The 21,016-nt window shown below is 40.0% G+C and overlaps 1 protein-coding gene across 2 annotated transcripts in view; it reads left to right on the forward strand.

The window, feature by feature from the left end:
• The first annotated feature begins 2,540 nt into the window (after positions 1–2,540).
• ARHGAP42 (Rho GTPase activating protein 42) overlaps positions 2,541–21,016 on the forward strand; it is a 153,654-nt gene continuing 135,178 nt past the window's right edge. The window contains exon 1 of one of the 2 annotated variants that reach the window (XM_062607757.1): positions 2,541–3,087. In XM_062607757.1, coding sequence (XP_062463741.1) covers positions 2,934–3,087 — 154 coding nt within the window. In that variant the 5' untranslated portion in view covers positions 2,541–2,933. The remainder of the gene's footprint in view (positions 3,088–21,016) is intronic. The other variant, XM_062607756.1, reaches the window with a different exon arrangement.

Raw genomic sequence — 21,016 nt, forward strand, 5'->3', positions numbered from 1 at the left:
CATACTGTTGGTTTTCAAGAAACACAAAACACATACTAAAACTTATCTTTTCATGTAGACTTTGTTGTTAACCTCTCTGTGGGTGTGCCAAATCATTTTTTTACCAGACCCTCCTCCAGATGCAGTCATAAGCTCACAGGTTAACTCTAAACCTTTTCTTCAACATTGGAAGATAATGCAGGACTGGGTGTACATCTGCTCACATACTGCTTTATGAAAAAAAGATCATTGGTCACAAATCTATTTCCTTAAAAATGAAAGCTTTTTCTGAGAGAAGGGAACGGCAGTACATGTGAACTAGTCAGATTTTTACATATTGGATACACTGTATGCTGGGCAATTCTCAGTTCATCTAAAAAAGACTGAATTATTCTGAAAAACATACAGAACTAGTTAATGTATAATGCTAAGTTATTTGTAGAGAGGATGTCAGGCTGGAGGTAAGTTCTTAGTAAATGTGGCTGAGTACTGGTTTCATTAATTTTCCATTCACGATCCTGATACCAAAAGCAGTGATGTGGTTATGGAACTTCTGAAGATGAGAATATTATAGTTTATGAAATGAGTCATCCTGGTTATTACCAGAATAATTGTTCTGAACTAAAATGCTAAGTACATGGTTTTGGGATCAACAAATATTTCTGCTCTAACTTTGGAATCTGCTGGTTGAAAACAAAGGAAAAGAAAGATCTGAGTACCTTAGCAAAGCCACAGAAATAATTTTGCCATGAAACTGCCAAATACAACCTCCACTAAGGTGTTAAGTGGCAGTTGGTAGCATGGCTGAATAAGGTCTTGCATGTAATTTCAGTAAACTACAATCAAGAAATAAAAAAATCAAACTCAGAGAGATCTAGACAAGAACTATGAGAATGAGGAAGGAAATTAATGATTTATTTTATGACAAAAAGCTTTCATTTATTAAGCTGTCATAAAGAAGGGCCAGAGATGTCATTATTGCATTCTAGAACCACATCAAACAATAAACATGGTAGAAGACAGAGACTATTTTCAGCTACAGATGACACTAAAGGAAGAACAAGTGTGCCTAAAATTACCCTGTGAATACATGTAGGTGGAAAATTACGTTTTTAATAATCATATAAATTCTATTTGGATCATCCTTCAGTAGTTCAACTGGATTTTAAATGAGGTTTATTAGCTTATGAGTGAGATTACATGCTACTGCCTGAAAAAGCAAGGAAATAAACTTGTTAATGCAGCAGCCCTTTCCAGTCTTATTCTTTCTATTACTGGAAAAATAATTTGTCTCAGGCAACATGTTGATGAGCAGAGTTTTGTGAATTAAGACTCTTCCATGGATCTATTAATATCAACATTGACAGCTAGCTCTGAGATTCTGTGGGCAGGAAGTGTCAGCCTTGTAAAACCAGAGAATTACTATTTTTGCACTTCAACAAATTCTGCAGGCCATATGGTTGGAAACTGCAGCCTCTTCTCTGCATTTCAGACACTCACAAAACTCTACTATGAATACAAAGCAGCAAGTTTTGACGAATGGTTTAAGAATTGTGAAGAGCACAAACAGAGTCAAGGAACACAGCACATACAGCAGCTTTGAGCCTTTCCCCACTTGCACGTTAAACTGTGTAAATATGGAGGCCATGAATGCTTTGGCAGTAGCATGTGCACAGTGCACAGAGAAGCACCAACACCTTATTGAAAGCAATTTTTGGCAAGAGGTGGGCGATCCTGAAGCACAATTATTTTTATGGCCACCCTTGATGGTTGTTTCCAATGCAGTTATTGCTGACTTGAAGGTGTGTTTACAGACAGCTTTCCTCAAACCCAGTAGTACAGTTGTATACATACTTGTGCACTGACACTCTGTGTCTGGAAAACACACCAGATAAACAGACAGTCATCATCCCAAGTGCTTCTGTTTACGGAGACAAGCCCACTCACGTACTTGGAAACACACAACTTGGCTGGTAGTAACTGGGCTTGCCGTTTCTTGACGCTCCTCATTAGGACGGATTTGGCCCTCACAACAACCAGGTGCCACAGCAGAACATTGATGTCCCTGTATTTTGTATTTCCTTGGCTTCCACCTTCTTCTCTCCTCATCCTTTATACTTCAGTGCTTTCTGTTCTGGCTATCCCGTTAGGGGATCTCTAACCTGCCACAGCCCCGGTACTCGCACATCAGGCAGCGACCGCAGCCGTGCCGGGGTGCCCCCGAAGATCCCCTGGCAGCGCAGGCACGCTTCGGCTGGCTGCCCCAACCCCACGCACCCGCTGCTCCTCCAGCTGTGGCAGGGCTGCTCTCCTCCAAATCGGCCTCTGGCATAAACCGGCTCCAAGCACCCGCTCTACGACATCCCTGAGGAGGAACTTCCTTCCCTTGCCTTCCTCTGGCACTCGCGAAGCCCCATGCAACGGAGGAGGCGAGCGCTAGCCCCGACAAACCCACCGCGTCACCTTGTGCCCGGCCAGGCCAGGCCGCAAAGAACACAGCCACGCAGCCGCTGGAGGGCAGAGCGCGGATGGGGGCGGTGGCGATCGAGGGGCGGGCACTGCCGGGGACGCGGCCCCGGCGTGCGAGCATGCCGGGCCGGGAGGAGGGTTTGCTCGGCTGGGCCGGGGGAGGTTCACACTGAAGTTAGAGCTGGAGACAGAGGAAGAGGGAACGCTGCCGGAAGCGGCGGAGGCGCTGGGAGCCCGCGGACAGCATGTAGCTGGGTGACAGCGACTGGAGCGCTACGCATCCGCGATCAGTCTGCCTCGGGTGCTGAGGGGCTGGTGCCTCTCAGAGTCCGGAGCCTCTTCTGGGAGGCGGAGTGGGGAGCGGCAGCTGCGCCTCGTCTCTGCTCTTCCCCGCTCTCCCCTCTGTCTCCGGCGCCGTCCATCGGCGCGGCCCTCCCTCAGCCGCTCGCCCCTTCACCGCCGGCCGGGGGGCTGCGGCCGCTGCCATGGGGCTGCCCACGTTGGAATTCAGCGACTCCTATTTGGACAGCCCGGATTTCAGGGAGCGCCTGAAGTGTCACGAGATCGAGCTGGAGAGGACGAACAAGTTCATCAAGGAGCTGATTAAGGACGGCAGTCTCCTCATCGGAGCCCTGCGAAGTGAGTCGGGCGGGGGCGCTGGGTGCGGCGGGCAGGAGAAGGGGCTTCTTTTGTTTGAATGGGCGCCGGGAGCGGGCGGGCTCCCCTGCCGGCCGCCGCTGCGCAGCGCCTCGCACGCTTTCCCAGCCGCTTTGCCTCGCGTCGCCTCGCCTGGCCTGCGGCGGGACTGGGTGGGTTTCCCGGGGGAGCGGGGGCGGCGCGGGGCCCTACCCTGGCCGGCGGGACCGGCCGCGCCCGCCCCGACGGGGGCAGCGGGGAGCGGGCAAGAGCCCAGCTTCGGCGTTGAGGGCTGGAAATGGCCGTGGGAACTCGTTCTGGGACGTTGGCTGCTAAGTGGGTATCTTCAGATAATGAAAGTGACTGTAAACGGGCAGAGCAAGACACTGAAGTGAATTTATATGAACAGTTTATATCTCACGCACACCTCACATCCTCCCCTCCCCCGTCTTCATGTAGTAAAGTAACTTCTATGTATTTTGAAAGGTTCTGAAGGATAGGTGTGAACAGCTCGTGCCCTTAAAGCTCTGTGAGTTGAGCACTGACAGCTTCCCGGGGTGTGAAAACGGCCCTCATGCTTTGAAGAGCATAAAGCGAAAACTAGGAATTGCCATGAGCATTACTAGTCGCGGCTTGCCCTCCTGTTCTGTAACGCCGTGTCTACTGCTTGTCTTTAAGGACTTAATTTCGGAGCTCTCTTGTTGGCCGGTCAGAACTTTCCTTCAGATAGAGCAGAGAAGTACTTTACAGCTCTTGTGCTGCAACATGAGATATTCAAGGAAAAGAATCACTCTAATCCTGAAGAGTATCAGCCACATTGACAGGGTATGCTGCTTTTTGTAGGGTGAAGGGTAGCAAGCACTGCTCTATGTGGACAGAGAACAGGTGTTGCTTCAAGCTCATTAGCTCATAAGTAACCGAACTGACGCTAACTGGGAGTCTAAACCCAAAGTTTGTCCCTTTACGTGGGACAAGAGGTCGATACGTGAAGGTTTTGTTTGTCCAGCAGCAGAATATAACGTTAATTGTGCTTGTTTATGCATCAACTGTAGATGATTTATTTACAGCATTGTATTTATGCTGTATGACTTTTTTGGTAATAAGTGCATGTTTTTCTGGATTAATCTCAGATTTAGTGAGTAGATGGATACAAATCTAGCATCTTATATGAATTTGTGTTAAATTCAATAAATTCCTGTATTCGTGCCCACAGAATATGTGACGATAGAATACATAGAAAATGTGTGTGTATGGCTAAAACCTCAGTGGTGCATTTTCTTTCCAAAGCGAAGCATTTTGTTCTTTAGTTATACTTTCTCTTTGCTAAAAAGTATTCTCCATAGAACAGGAAGTTTGAGCTTGTTTTAAGTAGTAAAAGTGTAAGTTATAAAACTGTACTATTGCAAACTGGTGCTATAAGATGGTGCATGCAAATAGTAATGACAGGTTTAGGATACTACTTGGATGTTTTGTTGGCCTGGACTAGCACTGGAAATTGACTGGGTTTTGTTCCTGATCAAATAATAAACAAATACAGCTTTCATTATAAGTTGTCAAAGACTGCTGTAGAAGGAGTGTTGTTCTTGAGAAGTCATTTACAAATTGATTCTGGAGTAATCCCATTATTTTCGTGAAGAATACTTGTGAGTTCTTGCTAGATTTAGACCCTGTATCTACATGTTTACCAATTCTCTTACTCTTCAAGGAGCAGCACTGTTTCTGTCTTAAGTAATGACTACTTAACTTGCAAGTTTTCCTGATTTTTCAAACTTTTTGTCAAATGTTTGACACAATGCTTATTGAATTAAAATGCTGTGTGCTATAGTGTATTTTAGCTTTAGGAAAATAAGGTCTGATTTGTAGTAAGAAATATTTCTCCTTTTGTTCATTTCAAATCCCTTAGTTTCTTGACCATACCTTTCACAAAAATACTTCCTTAGTTCCTGTATTAGGACAACTAGGAAAATGTCTGTTTTTTTTCTAAACGAAAATAGAAATCCTGGATGTATGCTGTCCAGGCTGGTGCAGATGCTACAAGGACAGTGTACTTCTTATGGCAAGTAGTACTATTGTGTATTTCTTAAAGTAGAGAACTTCTGACTTGTTAAAGCACACTAGCTACTCCTACTCAGCTTTAAAATCAGTGGAGTGTAAAATACGTGTGCAAGGCTTTATTGTTTTTCTTTAATTCTTTTAAATTGTCAATGAAAAATCTAATCAAGCAGTGGAGTAAGTAGTTGATTACAGTGATGAACTCTTATGATTTGATCTTTGAATATTTAATAACCTATGAGCTCTGAAGAGAAGCACGCGTTATTGACCGTGTTTTATCTCTTTAGGTGATAGGATTTTTCATTTACATATCACTTTTGGAGGATCAGTTCTGTTGTGAGTGAAAAATCCGGGCTTTGCTGCAGAGCTTCAGTGGAAATGAATTTTGGAACATGTCCTTCCTGACCATGTTTAGAGAAGAGACAGTGAAGCTGACTTAACACAGTTAGAAAATACTATAATCTTTAAAAGTTACATACATTTAGTATCTCATATATAATATGGGACTACAGTGCATGTTTTTTTCAGATGGAATTAAACTTCTGTATTACAGAAGTTACAAAATACTTATTTGTGCATAATCCAGTATGTAAGAAGTTACTATAAAAATGCAGTAACATCAGAACCTGATGAGATTGCACATAAATTGAGGGTAGAACAAATACAATTAATTTAGTATACAAACATTTTGCTTTTTAATTGGAGTGATCCCAAGAGAAGTTCGTATACTATTTTAACGTGGTTCATTCTGAAGAGTGCTGCTTTCCAAACTGTTTCCAGAGCTGTAATACTGTGTTCCATGAACCGGTAGTTGACATTTTGCTTCTCCTAAATATGTAAGACTCTGGGAGTACCTCAGAAAAGGTCAGGTTATATGCTCTAGTGTAGTCAAGTGTTAGCGTTACATTTGTATGGCTATTGTGCCAACTTCAGCCTTGTCCTGCAATTAGTATTTGCACTGAGAGACTATATTTTTGTTTTGAAATTAACTGAGGTACTAAATACCCTACTAACTCTTGAAAGGCTTAAGCTTATGCATATAATGGGTGTTCCTGTTACATTAAAAAGTTATCTTTCGACAGAGGTTTAACTCTCTGTGTAGCCACAATTAAATAGCAGCACATAGTTTTCTCTGGTGCACCTGGAGGGGATGATTCCTTTGCTGTTAACTTACGAATTTGAAAAAAAAACAAACAGACTTTTTAGAAAAAATGATCTCCTGTTGCAACTGGCCATCTTGATGATTAGGTAACTGTTGCTTCGATAACTTTTTTTGGGCACCTAATTTAATAGCTCTTTCAGATGCATGTTTAAAATGCATATGCTTAAATGCTTCATATAGTGAGATCCATCTGTAGCTGGATGTTGAAACTGGAATTTTTTCTTCTCATTGATTCCAGCTTCTTTTCAATAAAAACATCAAGTCTGTTGTACTTTTTGCCAGTAGTGTACTTTGTAATTTCTTTGTAGTTGCCTTGTTAAAACTCAACCTATTCTAGGGCATTGTCATATACATTATATGGGAAATTTCATTATAGAATTACTTACATGTTTTTGATTTCCATAATAGGCCTACTGTTTTGCTAGAGTCAATGAATATTGTATTAAACAATCCCAAAAAGTAACATGCATCTTCTACAGGTGATCTCGTGGCTTATTGCTGTGCAAATCCCTTCAGTCTTCCCCTCTGATTTTTGAGGCCTTCTTGCTCCATCTAAGTCCTATTTTAGCACCAAGTTTGTGTATTCAGAGATGGGAACTATGTAAATTTTGGTTTAAATGGTTCAAAATTCAGTGGATTTGCAGCTGTTTTAAGTAATGCTGTACCTTTTAAGGTGTTTTAATATGATGCAAACAGTAATGCAAAGCTGTAGTGTAATATAAGATTTAACAAATATATTTAGGAATTTTTATTTAGTAGAAGTCATTAGTAGTTTTATTTTACTACTTAAATGCATGGAGAAACAGAGAAACAGGCACAAGATGGAAATGCCATCTTTTGTGAGGGGAGGGTCTGAGGGGGTGTTTTTTAACAGAGTTTTATAGAAATTCCATACAGAAAAGATTATCTTGAAACTGTTTTGGCATATAGTTTTCAAGGATAACTTTCTTGTCTCAAAAACCTACTTATAATGGGACGGTGATGAACCTGCGTATGTGCATGGAAATCCGGGGGGGGGGGGGGGGGGGGGGGGGGAGGTGTAGCTGGCTGGAGAAAAAAAAAGCCTGCAGAAGAACCTATGATCTTGTTATCTCTCTTGGGAATCTTTTTTTCTATGTACCCCGCCCTCTTATATTTTTCCAAAGAAATGCATTTTCCCAGATATCTTGGCTTCACATTATTTTCATGAGCTTTTATCTTTACAATGTCTTTTCCAGATTCTGACTGGAGCAGGGCTGAGTTCTTTGAATAATAACCACCAAAGTTTGATAGCAGTCATTCTCTGCTATTAATACAGATTCTGAGTAAAACAATTGATTCTTCATGTTCCTCATGTGATACTATGATGTCAAACATGGAATGATAAAAGTATAGCTTACTAGTGGGAATTTCAGAAATAACTCATATTGCCTTTGAAAATTTATTACTTTTGAGTCTTTTTAGTCATAAAATACAAAAATGCGTAACTTACCTTTCATGTTAGGATTGGGTGAGAGGCAGGGCGCTACAACATGTTACATTTCTTAGTCTCTAAAATCTGTGATTCTATTGCCAAATGGGAAAAAAGTTTTCCACTAAAAGGAAGTTGAACCCTAGTAATTTGCCTTAATGTTTTGAAGTCATTTGCTTCCTCACTGTTCTGTTACTTCTGATAGGCGTTTGTGCTGTCCTGCTCAGCTTCTGCTGATGTCTGAATTATCTATGGATTATGGATGGAACTTTTAAAAGCAATTCAACAGGGTTCAGCCTTTCATGCAGATACCAGCAATAAGCTGGTTCTTGTTCAGAGAAGGAGCTTAATTGCTTCCTCTAGTATTTAAAGCAGCTGCAGACTGTATCATATTATCTTTAGCCAAACATGTATGGAGAAAACAAATAGTAGTATGTAGTGGGCTGTTACAGAGTGGACTGTTTTCTGTCCATCATGTGATGCGCAATTTTGAACCAAGAATCCCTGCAAGTGAATTCCCATGCTGTCAGTAACAACAGCATATTACTGTTTTGTTAACAAAGTCCTTGGATGACTCAGCATGGGTGTTCTTGTGCCTTAGTATTTAAGCAGGTATTCTTTAAAGAAGTTTTGTAATTGGATTGTATCAGGTTACCAGTGGGGTGGGTTTGAGTTTCAAATGCCATATGAAATGATGTCTCTGCTTTAAAAATGTTGTACCATTTTTAAAATCAGGATTTTCAAACTCTCAGAGTGATTTCTGGAAAGGTCAAATTTGATCTGTTCCTTAATGGGCCAGTTGGCTTGTTGTCCACTATGTGTTTCATTTATTATGAATAAGATAAATGAATTCTATTAATAAAAGACCAGCTGCTTCATTAATATTGTCTTTACTACAATGGAAAATATGATGCTGTAGTCACTGAAGTTGTACTGTTCTCTTGGGTTTTTGTGAGCAGAAGTGCTACAGCAATTTGCAGTTTCCTGTAATAGTAAATAATTTTGTCCTCTCTGAAAAATCCAGAGGACAATACAGTCCTTTCTACTGAATGGTATGTAAAGCAGTTCTATGTCTTTGCCTTCCTATTTTTCCTATAGTCTCACAATGGTAATTAGAAATAAGTTTGGAATATAGGAGAATTGTGTATCATGAATTTCCTGTGTTAAATTCAATCTCCTGCTAACGTTACATTATGTAATCCCTACTTGTCAAACTCTATTTAAAAAAGTCTTTATCCTTTTCAGCTTTTATCCTGTTTCAGCTAGAAGGCCGTTCTAGAACCTTGTTACTCTGAGGGTTGAGTAACTCATTAAAAAAAAATTCAATCTGGAAACTAAAACTTGTTTATGCTCATTTTCCTTTCGCTCAACATTTCTGTACTGTTGTTTACTTGGATTTGCTTGGGGAGTAATCATGCCTTTTGCTAGACTGAACAAGCTGTTCTCATACTCTCAAGTGCTTCTCTGGTTTCTTTCTAGCTCTTTTCTAAGCAGTTTTGAATTTGCTTTTAAGTGTTCAGGAGATTAGAAGTAAAAGTGAAGGAAACAGAAGTAGTATAACAACATTTAAGAGTTTGATCTTTCCATATCAGATTGTGTGAGAACATCAGTCATTAAAGGAAATCAGTGTTTATTATCGTCTTCTGACTATGTGTTGCTATGGATTCCACAAGTTTATGATTAGAGGTGAAAATGTCCTGGGATGTTATAAGCAGTAGCAGTGAAGTAAATATTAACATGGAGGAAGGTCGAGCTACTTTACTTCAGTTTAATATGAGATTGAAGTACTGTTGGGCAGTAACCTAACCTCTCATTGGCACCCTGTAGAGTGTAAATTACTTTTTTAGAAAGATATTTCACAGCACATTATGAACTCTGGGCTATGTTACAGTCTAGTTTTTTCAAATCAGCTGGAAGTTAAAATTTAAATCAATTCTGTGTCCTGAATTGTGCAAACTTGTATTTCACGGAACAGCAAAAGCTTAAACAAAATGTTGATGCACTGGAGCTGGTGTTTTGCTTGGCATAATTCAGGCATGGGAAAATAGTATGGAACTTCTATATGTCTTCAGAAATCTCACCTTCTTTTAGCTTAATATTCAAAGCAGGATACAAGGTACTGCAATGCCTAGGTCATATAGTTGGCTTTGGTATTGATATTGTTTGATTTTTTGCAGGTTGCTTAAAGAAGAGAGGTTTGCATATCAGATGCCCATTGTAGTGTCTGTTTGCAGACGTACTCTTGTTCACTGATAGTATGTTAATGAAAGCAGGTATCAGCAACAGGATTATTTTTCTTTTGTAAAGAGCCTTTAAGTCAAATTAACATAATGAAAAATAAACCAGTAATAAGAAGACTCTATTTCTTTTGCCAAGAAAGTTCCTTGAGGTTCCTTCCAACCTGGTATACTGTGATTCTGTGATTTGATCCTGCATAATTACAAGGACTGATAAGTCTCTTATTTTAATTATTCTTTGCCTTTTGTCCTTTAAGAAAACATTGTTTTCTTCCTTTTGGTTTCCTGTAGGGGAGGATGTCTCAAACATATTTACCCCTTGCTTTTTTCTTTTCACTCTTCCTCTCCTTTTCATAGGTGAGAGTCCAGTGTTCTATGTCAGTAGTTAAACTGCCGCTGTAGCTTGATATCATGTGCTTTACTGGTGTCTAGTTGATTAGATCTGTTGTGGTTTTATGTTTAGGTGTTTTATTTTTGGTGTTTGTTTTGTTTGGGGTTTTTTATTTATTTTTTGTCAATTTTTTGCGATGTGTAAGAGATATCCACTTACCTGATAAAATTTACCTTTGATAAATCTGTGTTGCCTTTTACCCTATTTTCTATCAGTTTCTAAGATTGTATTTGTTCTTTCCTCCAAACAGTGTTCTAAATAATTGCTTGATTTTGAGGTCAACCTAATGGAGCATTTGTTTCAGATCAGTGTCTTTGTTTCTTAACACAGCAAATATATGCCTATATTTATGAGAGCAGACTGCTTGGTTTGACCAGTTTGAAAATCCTGGATACCAAGTCTTGTGTTTTTATGTGTTTCAATTTTAGTGTTAAATTGTATCTGTCCTAACCCCTGTTTGGGTTTATGGAGCTCTTTTTTTCTTGTTATTTGTGTAGCAGAGAGAGAATTTTACATTTTTAATGTACTCATTCATATGATTTTCTCCTGCTGTTCTCACACTGGTAGCATTGTTGAAAACTGAGGTTCAATATTAAATTTAGTTGGGATCACACTTTAATCTTATGCTGTGTCTGAGTCATCTTTACCGTGCGTTGGCCTTCTTAGCATAGTGTTGCCTTTTGGTTTTTATAGTTTAAAAAGCTATTTCTCCTTACTCTTTAAATTCTACTTTGGTTTGGCTTTGACTGCACAAAATGGTGGCTGCAAGAGTGCCACAGCACCACATTAGTAGCTGACTTAGCTCTTGTGCTATTGGAGTTCCACTAGTTTCTGGTACCAAACCTGGTTACTTTAACTGCTTAAAATCCACCAATATGCAGGTATAGTTGAATACTGATTCCATTCTCCATCATCTTCTCTCCGCCCTCCTCATCTCTAGTCCATGATCCCCTGCTTGCATCTCTGTATCATTTCAGTCAGCCCCTATGTTGTTGTGTTTTGTGCATTTTGTGCAACACACGCTGTACCTTGGCAGTTTCTCTGTGTACAGTCACATCTATATGTCACATCTGTTCAGGTTCCCTTAATTACTTTTCTGAACTGTGGAACTCTTGTTACAGGTTTCTTTCTTTCTGTTGTTCTTCTGTTTGATTTTTAAACTGAATGAGCATATGATTACTTCAGTTAATTTGTGAGACAGGATTTTGTCAAGTTACCTGTTTATGAAACTCTACTTACCATGGTCTAGGCCAATCCCTCACTAAAACAAGCCCATGTAGAAAGCAAGGCTTACGGGGTGTCAGGCGAACTGGAATGTGAATTTGCCTTTTCACCCTTTTATTTGAGAACTGTGGACATCGGTATTGTCTACTGGATGTCACACTAATTGTGCAGTAATCTTGAATTCTTGTATCTCCTGTTCTAGCACCTTTGTCCTTTCTGTAAAGAGTGATTGAGCTGTCCAGTAGTTCTCCCAGAATTTCTGACCAAAGGAGGTTACTGGAAAGCATCTATCTGACACAGCATTTTGCTGTAGTTTTAAGCCAGCTCTATTGCTAAACAAAGAAAAAACCTTCAGAGCCTGCCCCTTCCTTTTTTCCACCTCTTTCTATCCTGTAAGTGGTATTATCATTGCTGTTTGCTCAGCTGTATACTCTACTGGATCAGGAAGCTGAACTAACTGCAAATATTTGCTGAATCATTTTCCATGTGTCCCAGTTTCCTGATTTGGTTTGTTATACAGTTGTGAAAGTGCTCCTCTGGAACAGAGCACAGAGGAACCTGGGAGTGGAAGTGACTGTAGAAGCTGGTGAACAGGAGAATGAATAGGGACAGGACATTGATGGCAGTTGCAGCTTAACACACCAAACTGTGGCTGAAGTTAATGTACAAGCTTCCAGGGAGTCAAGTTGCATTTTTCTTCTGTTACAGTCTTATTGTTTGGGAACCAGCGAGGTGACTTCTGAGGGGTTCTCTTGTGTTGGGTTGACCTTGGCTGGCTGTCAGGTGCCCACCCAGCCACTCTCACACCAACACTCCTTAGCACCACACGGGAGAAAGTAAGATGAAAAGCTTGTGAATTGAGGATAAGGATAGGGACGTTGCTTCCCAATTACCATTGTGGGCAACAGACCAGATTGGAGAAATTTATGTAATTTACTGCCAATTAATAACACGGTAGAATAATGAGAAGTGAAAACACAACTAAAACCACCTTTCCCCATCACTTCTTCCCTCTTAACTCTTCTACCTCCTCCTCTTCAGCAGTGCAGGGGGATGGGAAATGGGGGTTGCAGTCCATCCACAACACTTTGTCTCTGCTGCTCCTTCCTCTTCATTCTCTTCCACTGCTCCAGCATGGGGCCCTTCCCACTTGGTACAGTCCTTCACTAGATGATTCAGCCTGGGTCATTTCCATAGGCTACGGTCCTTAAGGAGCATAGTGCTTCAGTGCGGGTTCCCCATATGCCACAGCTCCTGCCAGTAAACCTGTTCCTGTGCATATTTTTCTCCTGAGGCTGCAGATCCTGCCTATAGCCTGCTCCTGCATGGGCTTTCTACAGGCTGCAGCTCCCTTGAGGGCGTTGTGGGGTCCTCCATGAGCTGCAGTGTGGATGTCTGCTCCATCATAGTGCTTCACAGTCTCCAGGCAGACAACTGTTTCCCCATGGTCTTCTCTACAGGCTTATAGGGGCATCTCTGCTCCGGTGCCTGGAGCACCTACTCCCCTCCTCCTTGGGTCTTGGTGTCTGCACTGCTCTACTGTTTTCTCACTCCTCTCTCCCAGCTGCTGCACAGTGGTTTTTAACCTTTCTTAAATGTTCTATCACAGAGGTGCCACCAGATTCAGTGATAGGCTCAGCTTTGAGTAGCAGCAGATCTTACTTGGAGCTTGCTGGGGCGATCTGTGTCAGACGTGGGCAGCTCCTGGTGTCTTCTCAGCCCTTCTCCCCTCACTACCAAAACCTTGCCATGTAAACCCAATACAGTTTTTCTCCAAGTACTTCTAGTATTTCTGTCTTTGGAAGAGACACTTTTTGTTTTCTCTTCTACCTAGCAGCTGCCATCCAGGCAATTTGATGACTGTTGGAGAATTGTTGTTGATGGGGAAAAGTGAATTTATGAAAGGAAAGAAACAGGAGAATGAGTTATTCAAAAGTTCTAAGGCTTGCAACTCATTTGTAATCTTACATGAGGTGAGCACTCAGCTGACTTGTTTACTCTTCTATTAAGGATATAATTTGTTATGATGACCTTGTCCTGCTTTCTGCAGAAAATACCAAGGCAAGAACCTGGTTGCTTCTAGAAAATTACCAAATATAAAAACAGTCTTCACTCGTTTTCCTCAAGTTCTCACCCTTGCTCCTGTCTCACTGACATGCAAAAAGAGCAGAAATTCTTAGTATAACAACTGATACATAGGGTAGGGTTTCATGGCAAAGACATTTTCTTTTTGAGTCAGCTGAGTCCTCTGCTGACTGAAGTGCAGAAGAAGGCGTAACTGGATGAATGTTTTTTCTTCCTGCCATTTGATTCATTTCAAGAAGTGGCTGAATGTTAGTGTAAACATGTGTGGATCAGTTCTTTAAAGCTGCAGTTCTTAGAAGTGCAGGTCATATTTAAATGAAGACCAGACAGATTTACAGTGTTATGGTAGTGTGTGTTGGTGTTCAGCAGCCTTCCTAAATTACCTAGATGCAATCAAGGGTGTAGGAACAGTGCAACTGTGTTGTTCAGAAGGTTTACAGTTCACTTTAAGTCCATTCCTTGCATCTTTTGACCCTTTTCTGTCCTCCTTATTTGCCTTTAACCTTTTGTTTACAAATGACAAGGAAGAGTGGAGGGAGGAGGCAAGTACTCAGCTTCCTTGGGATGCATGATTTGTATAAACTGTTACTTTAAATCCACTAACATTGTAAAGGGGTGATTATTTTCACTCTATGGCTAAAATGATTTACAAGTTGCAGGAAGCACATAGGACGAACTTGCAGCTTTGAAAAACATTGCTCTGAGTCTGAGGTTATCTGTTTGAAAGAAAAGTTCTGGTTTTGAACCTTTTCATGTCTAACGCTACCACTAGCGTTAAAACAAGCTGTATACTGATACTTGAAGGAAAAATTGAAATACACTTCCTTGTCCCTCTTATGAGGGACTAGTTAACCTACATACACAGGGAAGCTAGAGACCTATGGAGGTTATCTTCTGGGAGACTTTGGAATAGGTAAGACTTGAGCTTTACTTTCGGAGAGGTGAAGTCCCCTTATTCTGGGGAAAAGCAGAAATTGTAAGAACGTTTGAGAGACTACTACAGCTAAAACCAACACGTATGTGTAAAAATGCGTGCGTTCGTTCTTAAGTATTATACATTTGTTCTTAGGCAGAAAGTGTTTTAGCATAGACAAAAATGATCTAATTGCTCTTCAATAAAAATATAGTTGGTTTATAATAAAGATTTTAGTCTGTTCTGTGTACCTAGAGAAGAATCTTGTGTCGTGGTATGTGTTATTCACACAAAAGGCTTATTAATAGTTGTTAGTCAGGGCTTTCAAGAGTTGAGGTTTAGCATTTCACAGTATCTTCTGGTTTGGATTCTCTATTTGAGGGGCTTGGAGAAGCCAGATGGAGCAGACCAGGCAGAGGTCCAGTAGTTCAAAACAGGCCTGAGGGAAAGAATTTCTACTTTCCACTGATAACAGTTCCAGTTTAACAGGTCTTGGTTTAAGCCACAACAGAATATGTGCGTTTAAAATAATCTTTGGGAATATTAATTTTTGCTTAAAAATGTGCCTGTACTTTTACTGGAACATAATATGGCTAGTATTACTCTCCCTTCCCCCCCTTCTTTATCTTTTTGCCTTCCAGTTTCAGCATAGTATTGTTCAAGCCCGCTGGTAAAACAAAATAGTGCAGTTCTGTAAGCATCATGAATGCCTGAAGAGATGTTTTCTTATTAATGAATCTCCATCTAGGAAATACTAACTGGATATATTGTACAGATTGGATGTTAGGGTATGTCACCTTTACTTCATGAATTGTTGATGTAATTCAGTACAACTGAATGAATGTATTTCAGTTTTTCAAGATAGTTTCTCCTTGTCAAATGCCAGGGCTTTGCTCTAGTTTTAGAGGGAATTCTCTTGCTGCTGCTTCTTTTTTAAAAAAAGTATGGTGAGACTTCTGTGTTGAAAAATGTGATTTTCTTTGTTGAGAGTTGAAAATAACATTGTTAGAATCACAGCAGATGTCCCTTCTTGTTGCCCTTGCATAATCTGTTCAGGGACATCTTCAACAAGTTAGAAATAATGAATGTGTCATGCCTACAGGGCAGTTAACACTGTGAAAGGAGGAGGTTGGTGGAGGGGGCAGATGAGTACACTTCATAAGCTGAACATGGGCTTGCAGACTGACAGATGCCAGGAATATATGATCTCTGCAAATATAAGTTGAAGGTTTTTATGGATATTGTATTTGTTGCATTTATGGGTGTTGAGTCTGACCCTGCTGCTTGTTTTCAGGAGAATGCTGAAAAATAGTGAATGGCTGGAGATGACCCTTTGAACGTATGAAGAACGTACGAAAATGCTCAAGCTCCTTGGAAACCACAAGCACCATAAAACATATGTTTTTTGCAATTGCTTAATCCAAAGAGAAAATTAAAAGTTATGAGGGGAACCTCAATCCATCTCACTCTCACCAGTTTGATGCCTGTGGCAGCAAGAGATGCCCTGACCATTAAGAGGAATCGTAGGTCAGCAGAGAAGAGCAGCACAAATGATTTCCAACTACTTCAGCCAGTAAGTTGGCTTCATCTGGGGCCCAACTTACTTGCCTCTACGCAAACTCACATAGCGTGGGGTATAAACAAGAGGAATTAGAGACATGAGCACACCTGTAGGGCTATGGTCTTACTGTCGTCTTGGAGATACGATGGGATGGCCTCTGTGACTGGAGTGTTGGCATGGAAGGATACAGGCTGTTCAGGGAGGACAGGCAGGGAAATGAGGAGGGGGTGTTGCCTTTTATGTCTAACCAGCTGGAGTGCATGGAACTCTACCTAGGAATGGAAAAGTAGTTGACTCTGACCTTATGGGTCAGGATTAAAGGGAGGGCAGGGACAGGTGACGTTATAGTGGGAGTCTGCTACAGGCCACCCAACCAGGAAGATGGAGTAGATGAGGTCCTCTGGCCCTTTGTAGACAGAATATACATATGTATGTGGAGCTTTGAAATGTGGGAAGAATACATCCTAAAGACATTTTATGGTTTAGTGTTTGTCATGTTTTAAAATTCTTCAAATTGATGCCTCAGTTCTTTCTGCTACTCTCCTTTGATGTTGTGATTGTGATTTGAAATTGAGGTTTTATGCTGTAATAGCCATCTTGAGGGGGTGTTTTTGGTGTGTGATTTTTGGTGTTGTGTGTTGTGTTGTGTTTTGTTTGTTTCCCCCTGTTTTTGGTCTTTGTTTTTTCCCCTGTTCTATTCTTTTCCTTATATTAGTTTTGAATGCTATACTGGATGGCTTTTTAGTGTTTACACATGCACGTACAAATATACACTGAAACAAAACTAAACAGTTGAGGATGGTAATACTACCTTTATTTCTATATGTACAGACACTAAATAAATATGTTCAGTTCAAGCTGCTGTGCTACAGGTATGTAAAGACAGCAAACTTAACGTTTTTGAAAGATCTTTAATGTTAGGAAAGTGGGGTTACAAGCTTGTCTTTGTTAGCCTGTTGAGAAATAGATTGTCTGAAGTATTTCAAGCATCTTTGAATTCTCATAGTACTTGTATCTACGTTGCTTTGCCATCTACTAACATGACTGTTTTTATTGGAAAATAGATAAACTGATGTAAAAACAAAGAAGTGTGTCTCCAAGCAAATTCTTGTAGGCATAGATGTAGGGCTTGGCAATAGACTTACTGAAGTTTTCTCACAAATACAGTCAGTGTGGTTGGCTTTTTGCTGTGTGAGCTTAGAGCTGCTGCATCTTCACACTCTTTTGGGAGCCTAAGGTCAAATGAGAAATCCAAAAGATTTTGTTTTATGAAGAGGGATGTAGGCACAGCAATACATTTCCTGTTTACATAGCCAAATCTTCTTTGTATGCTGAGAGATTTCTGGATACACTCATGCAGGACTTTTGAGTTTGCACTTAAAGCTGTAACTTCTGCTACTTAGCTTGTTGAAGATGCCATCATCTGTACACTCACCTGTATGACAGAACACATTTCCTGTGGAGAAGCAAGCTGAGAGGATGCTCGTCTAAGTCTTGGCACCTTTTGTTCATCCTCAGGTTGCAGTATTGAAGCCAAAGGTGTTAAGGCCATGTTTAATCCATTAGTTTAGCATTTCTTTGTTCAAGTTCCGTTGTGAAGTGAAAAACATACAGATTTTTTGACAGGTCAAGTACAAGTTTGTCATTTACCCCCCCCCCACCCCCACACTCCAAGAGAGTAAACTCAACATGCAAATTCACAGGATCCACTCAGTTCCTTTGCTTCCATACGAACTGAAAAACTTCTGGGTTTTATATTATTGTACAACATTGATAACTGCACATAATACTGCTTTTTCTGTTTAGTGCCTTCTCTATGAGGTTAAAATACAGCAGGTTAAAAATGTGAGTATTCTTATTTACGTTGTCACAGCACAGCAATGATGTAATTCTCTGTTTTGTTGATTCGATTCTTTTACTGTTGTCTCCTAATGTAGCATATCCCAAGTCTCCCTGGGTGTGGTAATCATCTTAAATTTACAGAAATAATGTTGCGAATCACATCTTTTTTTACACCAGTTTTCTGACAGTTTTCAAGTCATTTATCAGTAAAATAACACATTATGCTGTCACAATTCCTTTTGTCACTGGCACTCCAGAGTCTCTTTGATTTGTCTTCTGTGAGAAGCTACAGTTCTAAATACACCTTGAGACTATAAGACTGTTTAACAATAAAAACTCACATTCATGCCTACTTTGTCACTTGTCTTAAGGAGTCACTATGAAGCACTGAGTACTGGGTGGCTGGATGAAGCATCAATCTTGCAATGTTTTCTTGAAGGTTTAATTCACCCAAAGGAATTTCATAATATTTTGAGAAACGCTTCTCTTGTCCCTTTGTAAATTGAAATGACAAACAGTGATATATTTGTACAAATGGAATGAAATACAGACAGTGATACTTCTTTTACAAATGTGCACTGGTGGATTGGGGGTCACTGCTTTAGTGGCTTGAGGGTGATGGTTTTTACAAGTTTGTTGGTGTTTTTTTTTTTTTTGCTTATTTTTAAGCATGTTAAGTGACTCATCTTTTAATTTATTTTTTTATTATTCCCCTTTGTGGGGTATGCAGGAGGGGCTGAGTACAGTGAATAGGGACAGGACTATGAGATTCTGTACCAGTGGCAGTTTGAGTTTCTATGTATCAAATCCCACGTCTGGATTCTTGGCAGATATAAAGATTAGACCAGTTGAGTGCTCAATTCCTGCTTTCCTTTTGTCTTAGTTGTTCCACAGTAAAATAAAGCCTGTGATTTTGGGGCATTTATCTTCTTTAGCTTCTGCCCATCTTTGTAAAGATAGTAATTTTGCATGCTCTTTTACTGTACATATGCAGGTGTTGAGTAATTTAAGCAGCAGTTATATATAATGGGAAATATAACTTCCATCTCAGTTTCTGTGTATGGCTTTAGTTTAAAATAAGGAAACATTATTTTCTATAAATGTGTTAAATACTTTATCAAGTTTGAAATTGATTTGGGTACTTCAGAAAAGGCATATTTTTTTAGTGTAGGAGAGAGATCTTAGAAAGTACTTTTTTAAGCATAGGAGCTCAGCATCTTTTTTTTTTAACAGATTATTCAGATAAGACTTATCATGGCAGTAGAACTTGTCAAACTGCTGTATGTCATGCTAACAGAAGTTTTATCATACTGTTTTGTTAAACTTCATTACAAGTGTGTTGTTCTTACTCATTCCAATGTAAGGATTGTATTTGTGCCTTGCTGAGAAATCTTGGAGGAGGGATTTATTGTGGTTTTACTATTTGAGAGATCTACAGCTACTATATGAAATTTGGTCTCTCCATGAACTAGTTTCTGCTTCTAAAAGAATGACAACTATATGGAAAGCTGATGTTTTCCCCTGTTGGTTTGTTGTGTTTTTTTTTTTGTTTGTTTGGTTGGTTGGTTTTTTGTTGTTGTTGTTTTGTTTTGTTTTTTTTTTAAAGGAAAACTTTAAAGTGAGAAAAATCAACAGCCTTTTTATTTCTGCAAAACCTGATTGTTTCCCTGTGAATCAAATTAATGCAGTTTAATAATTAAGTCCTATTATTATTGAAATACAAGTACTGCACTCTTAGTAGAGCCATGCACTTTGCCTTCAGACGAAAATAGAATAGAACTGACCAGCTGGTGACACACAGAGGTACTTAGCTTCTAAAATAAGTCAGATGAGGAGAACCTCTAAATTGTGGTAGCCTTCTGCTGAAGTTCCCCAAAGTGTCCGCAAATAACCCCTTTCCAGAAACTGCTTTATCTAACCTGGGTTTGAATCCAGGTGTCCTGTTGGGCTCCACAGCAGACTGTGATAGCAAGCAGAGGGGTTCACAATTTAAGTGTGCATGGTTCACCTTTGTGGAATCCTTGCTGCTTGGTTATTTTATCTGAATGATGGCAGTTTTTGTTTTAACTGTTGCCTATGTGTCTGTGTGCATTGCTTGTCCTATTCATATGGGGTTGTATTTCCCTTTTTTCTTTTTTTTTTTTTTCTTTTAAAGACCCTTTTCTTTCTTCCCTGCAGGTTTTGTTCCCCAGCTACTCTGAGAATTTCTATTCCAGTTAGCTTCTGCTTTTAAATAATCAAAGAATCAAAGCTGTCCCTCTGGTTGTCCTTTGTGAACCTTCTTTGTGCTGCCTTCACGGTAACCGTTCCCTTTCCGAGATGGATTGCAGGAAACTTCGTGGTACATTCAAGGTGTGAATGCATCAAAGAATGCTATTTTTGGCTTTGTGCTTGATTTCTCTACTGAGCCTTAACGTTTTGACTGTGCTGATTGTTGAGTTGGCATTCTGAAAGAGCTGCCTACAGTGATTCCAAGATCTTTCTAAAGTATTAAAGCTAATGTAAATCTCATCAATATGTGGATGTAATTAATTTTTTCTATGCTCATTAATGTCTGCTGCTTACATTCAGTTTTCCTTCTCCTTACTTCCCTGACATTTGAGGTTGTGACATCCTTCTGCTTTTCAAGAAAGGAAAAAATGAAAGCTGATTATAAACAGCTATATCAGCAACAAAATATGTTGCTCGGCATTAACAGCCTTTTTCCAATCTGATCTCCAGATTTTCTGGTGGCTCTGATAAATAGTAGGGTTCTTCTGAGATCCAGAAAGGAATGAAGTGGCATGAAAGTGAAGTGTCAGTAGTGATAATACAGAAAATCTACTAAAGTTTGGTTCCGTTATAAGAAGCTGCAACTGAGCTCAGTACTTGTTGCTGCCTTTTCCTTCACTGGCAGTTGCGAGACCAGTTTGGTAGGTCTATCCCGTGAGATTCCAGATCACTGAATATTTTACTGGCTTAAAGCCAATATCCTCATGTGTTTCTTTCAAAATGAATACTCTCAGCAGGAATATG

The sequence above is a fragment of the Pezoporus occidentalis genome, unplaced genomic scaffold, assembly GCF_034315485.1.
Source record: "Pezoporus occidentalis ecotype Australia unplaced genomic scaffold, CSIRO_AGI_Poc_V1 ctg125, whole genome shotgun sequence".
In the NCBI taxonomy this organism is placed as follows: domain Eukaryota; kingdom Metazoa; phylum Chordata; class Aves; order Psittaciformes; family Psittacidae; genus Pezoporus; species Pezoporus occidentalis.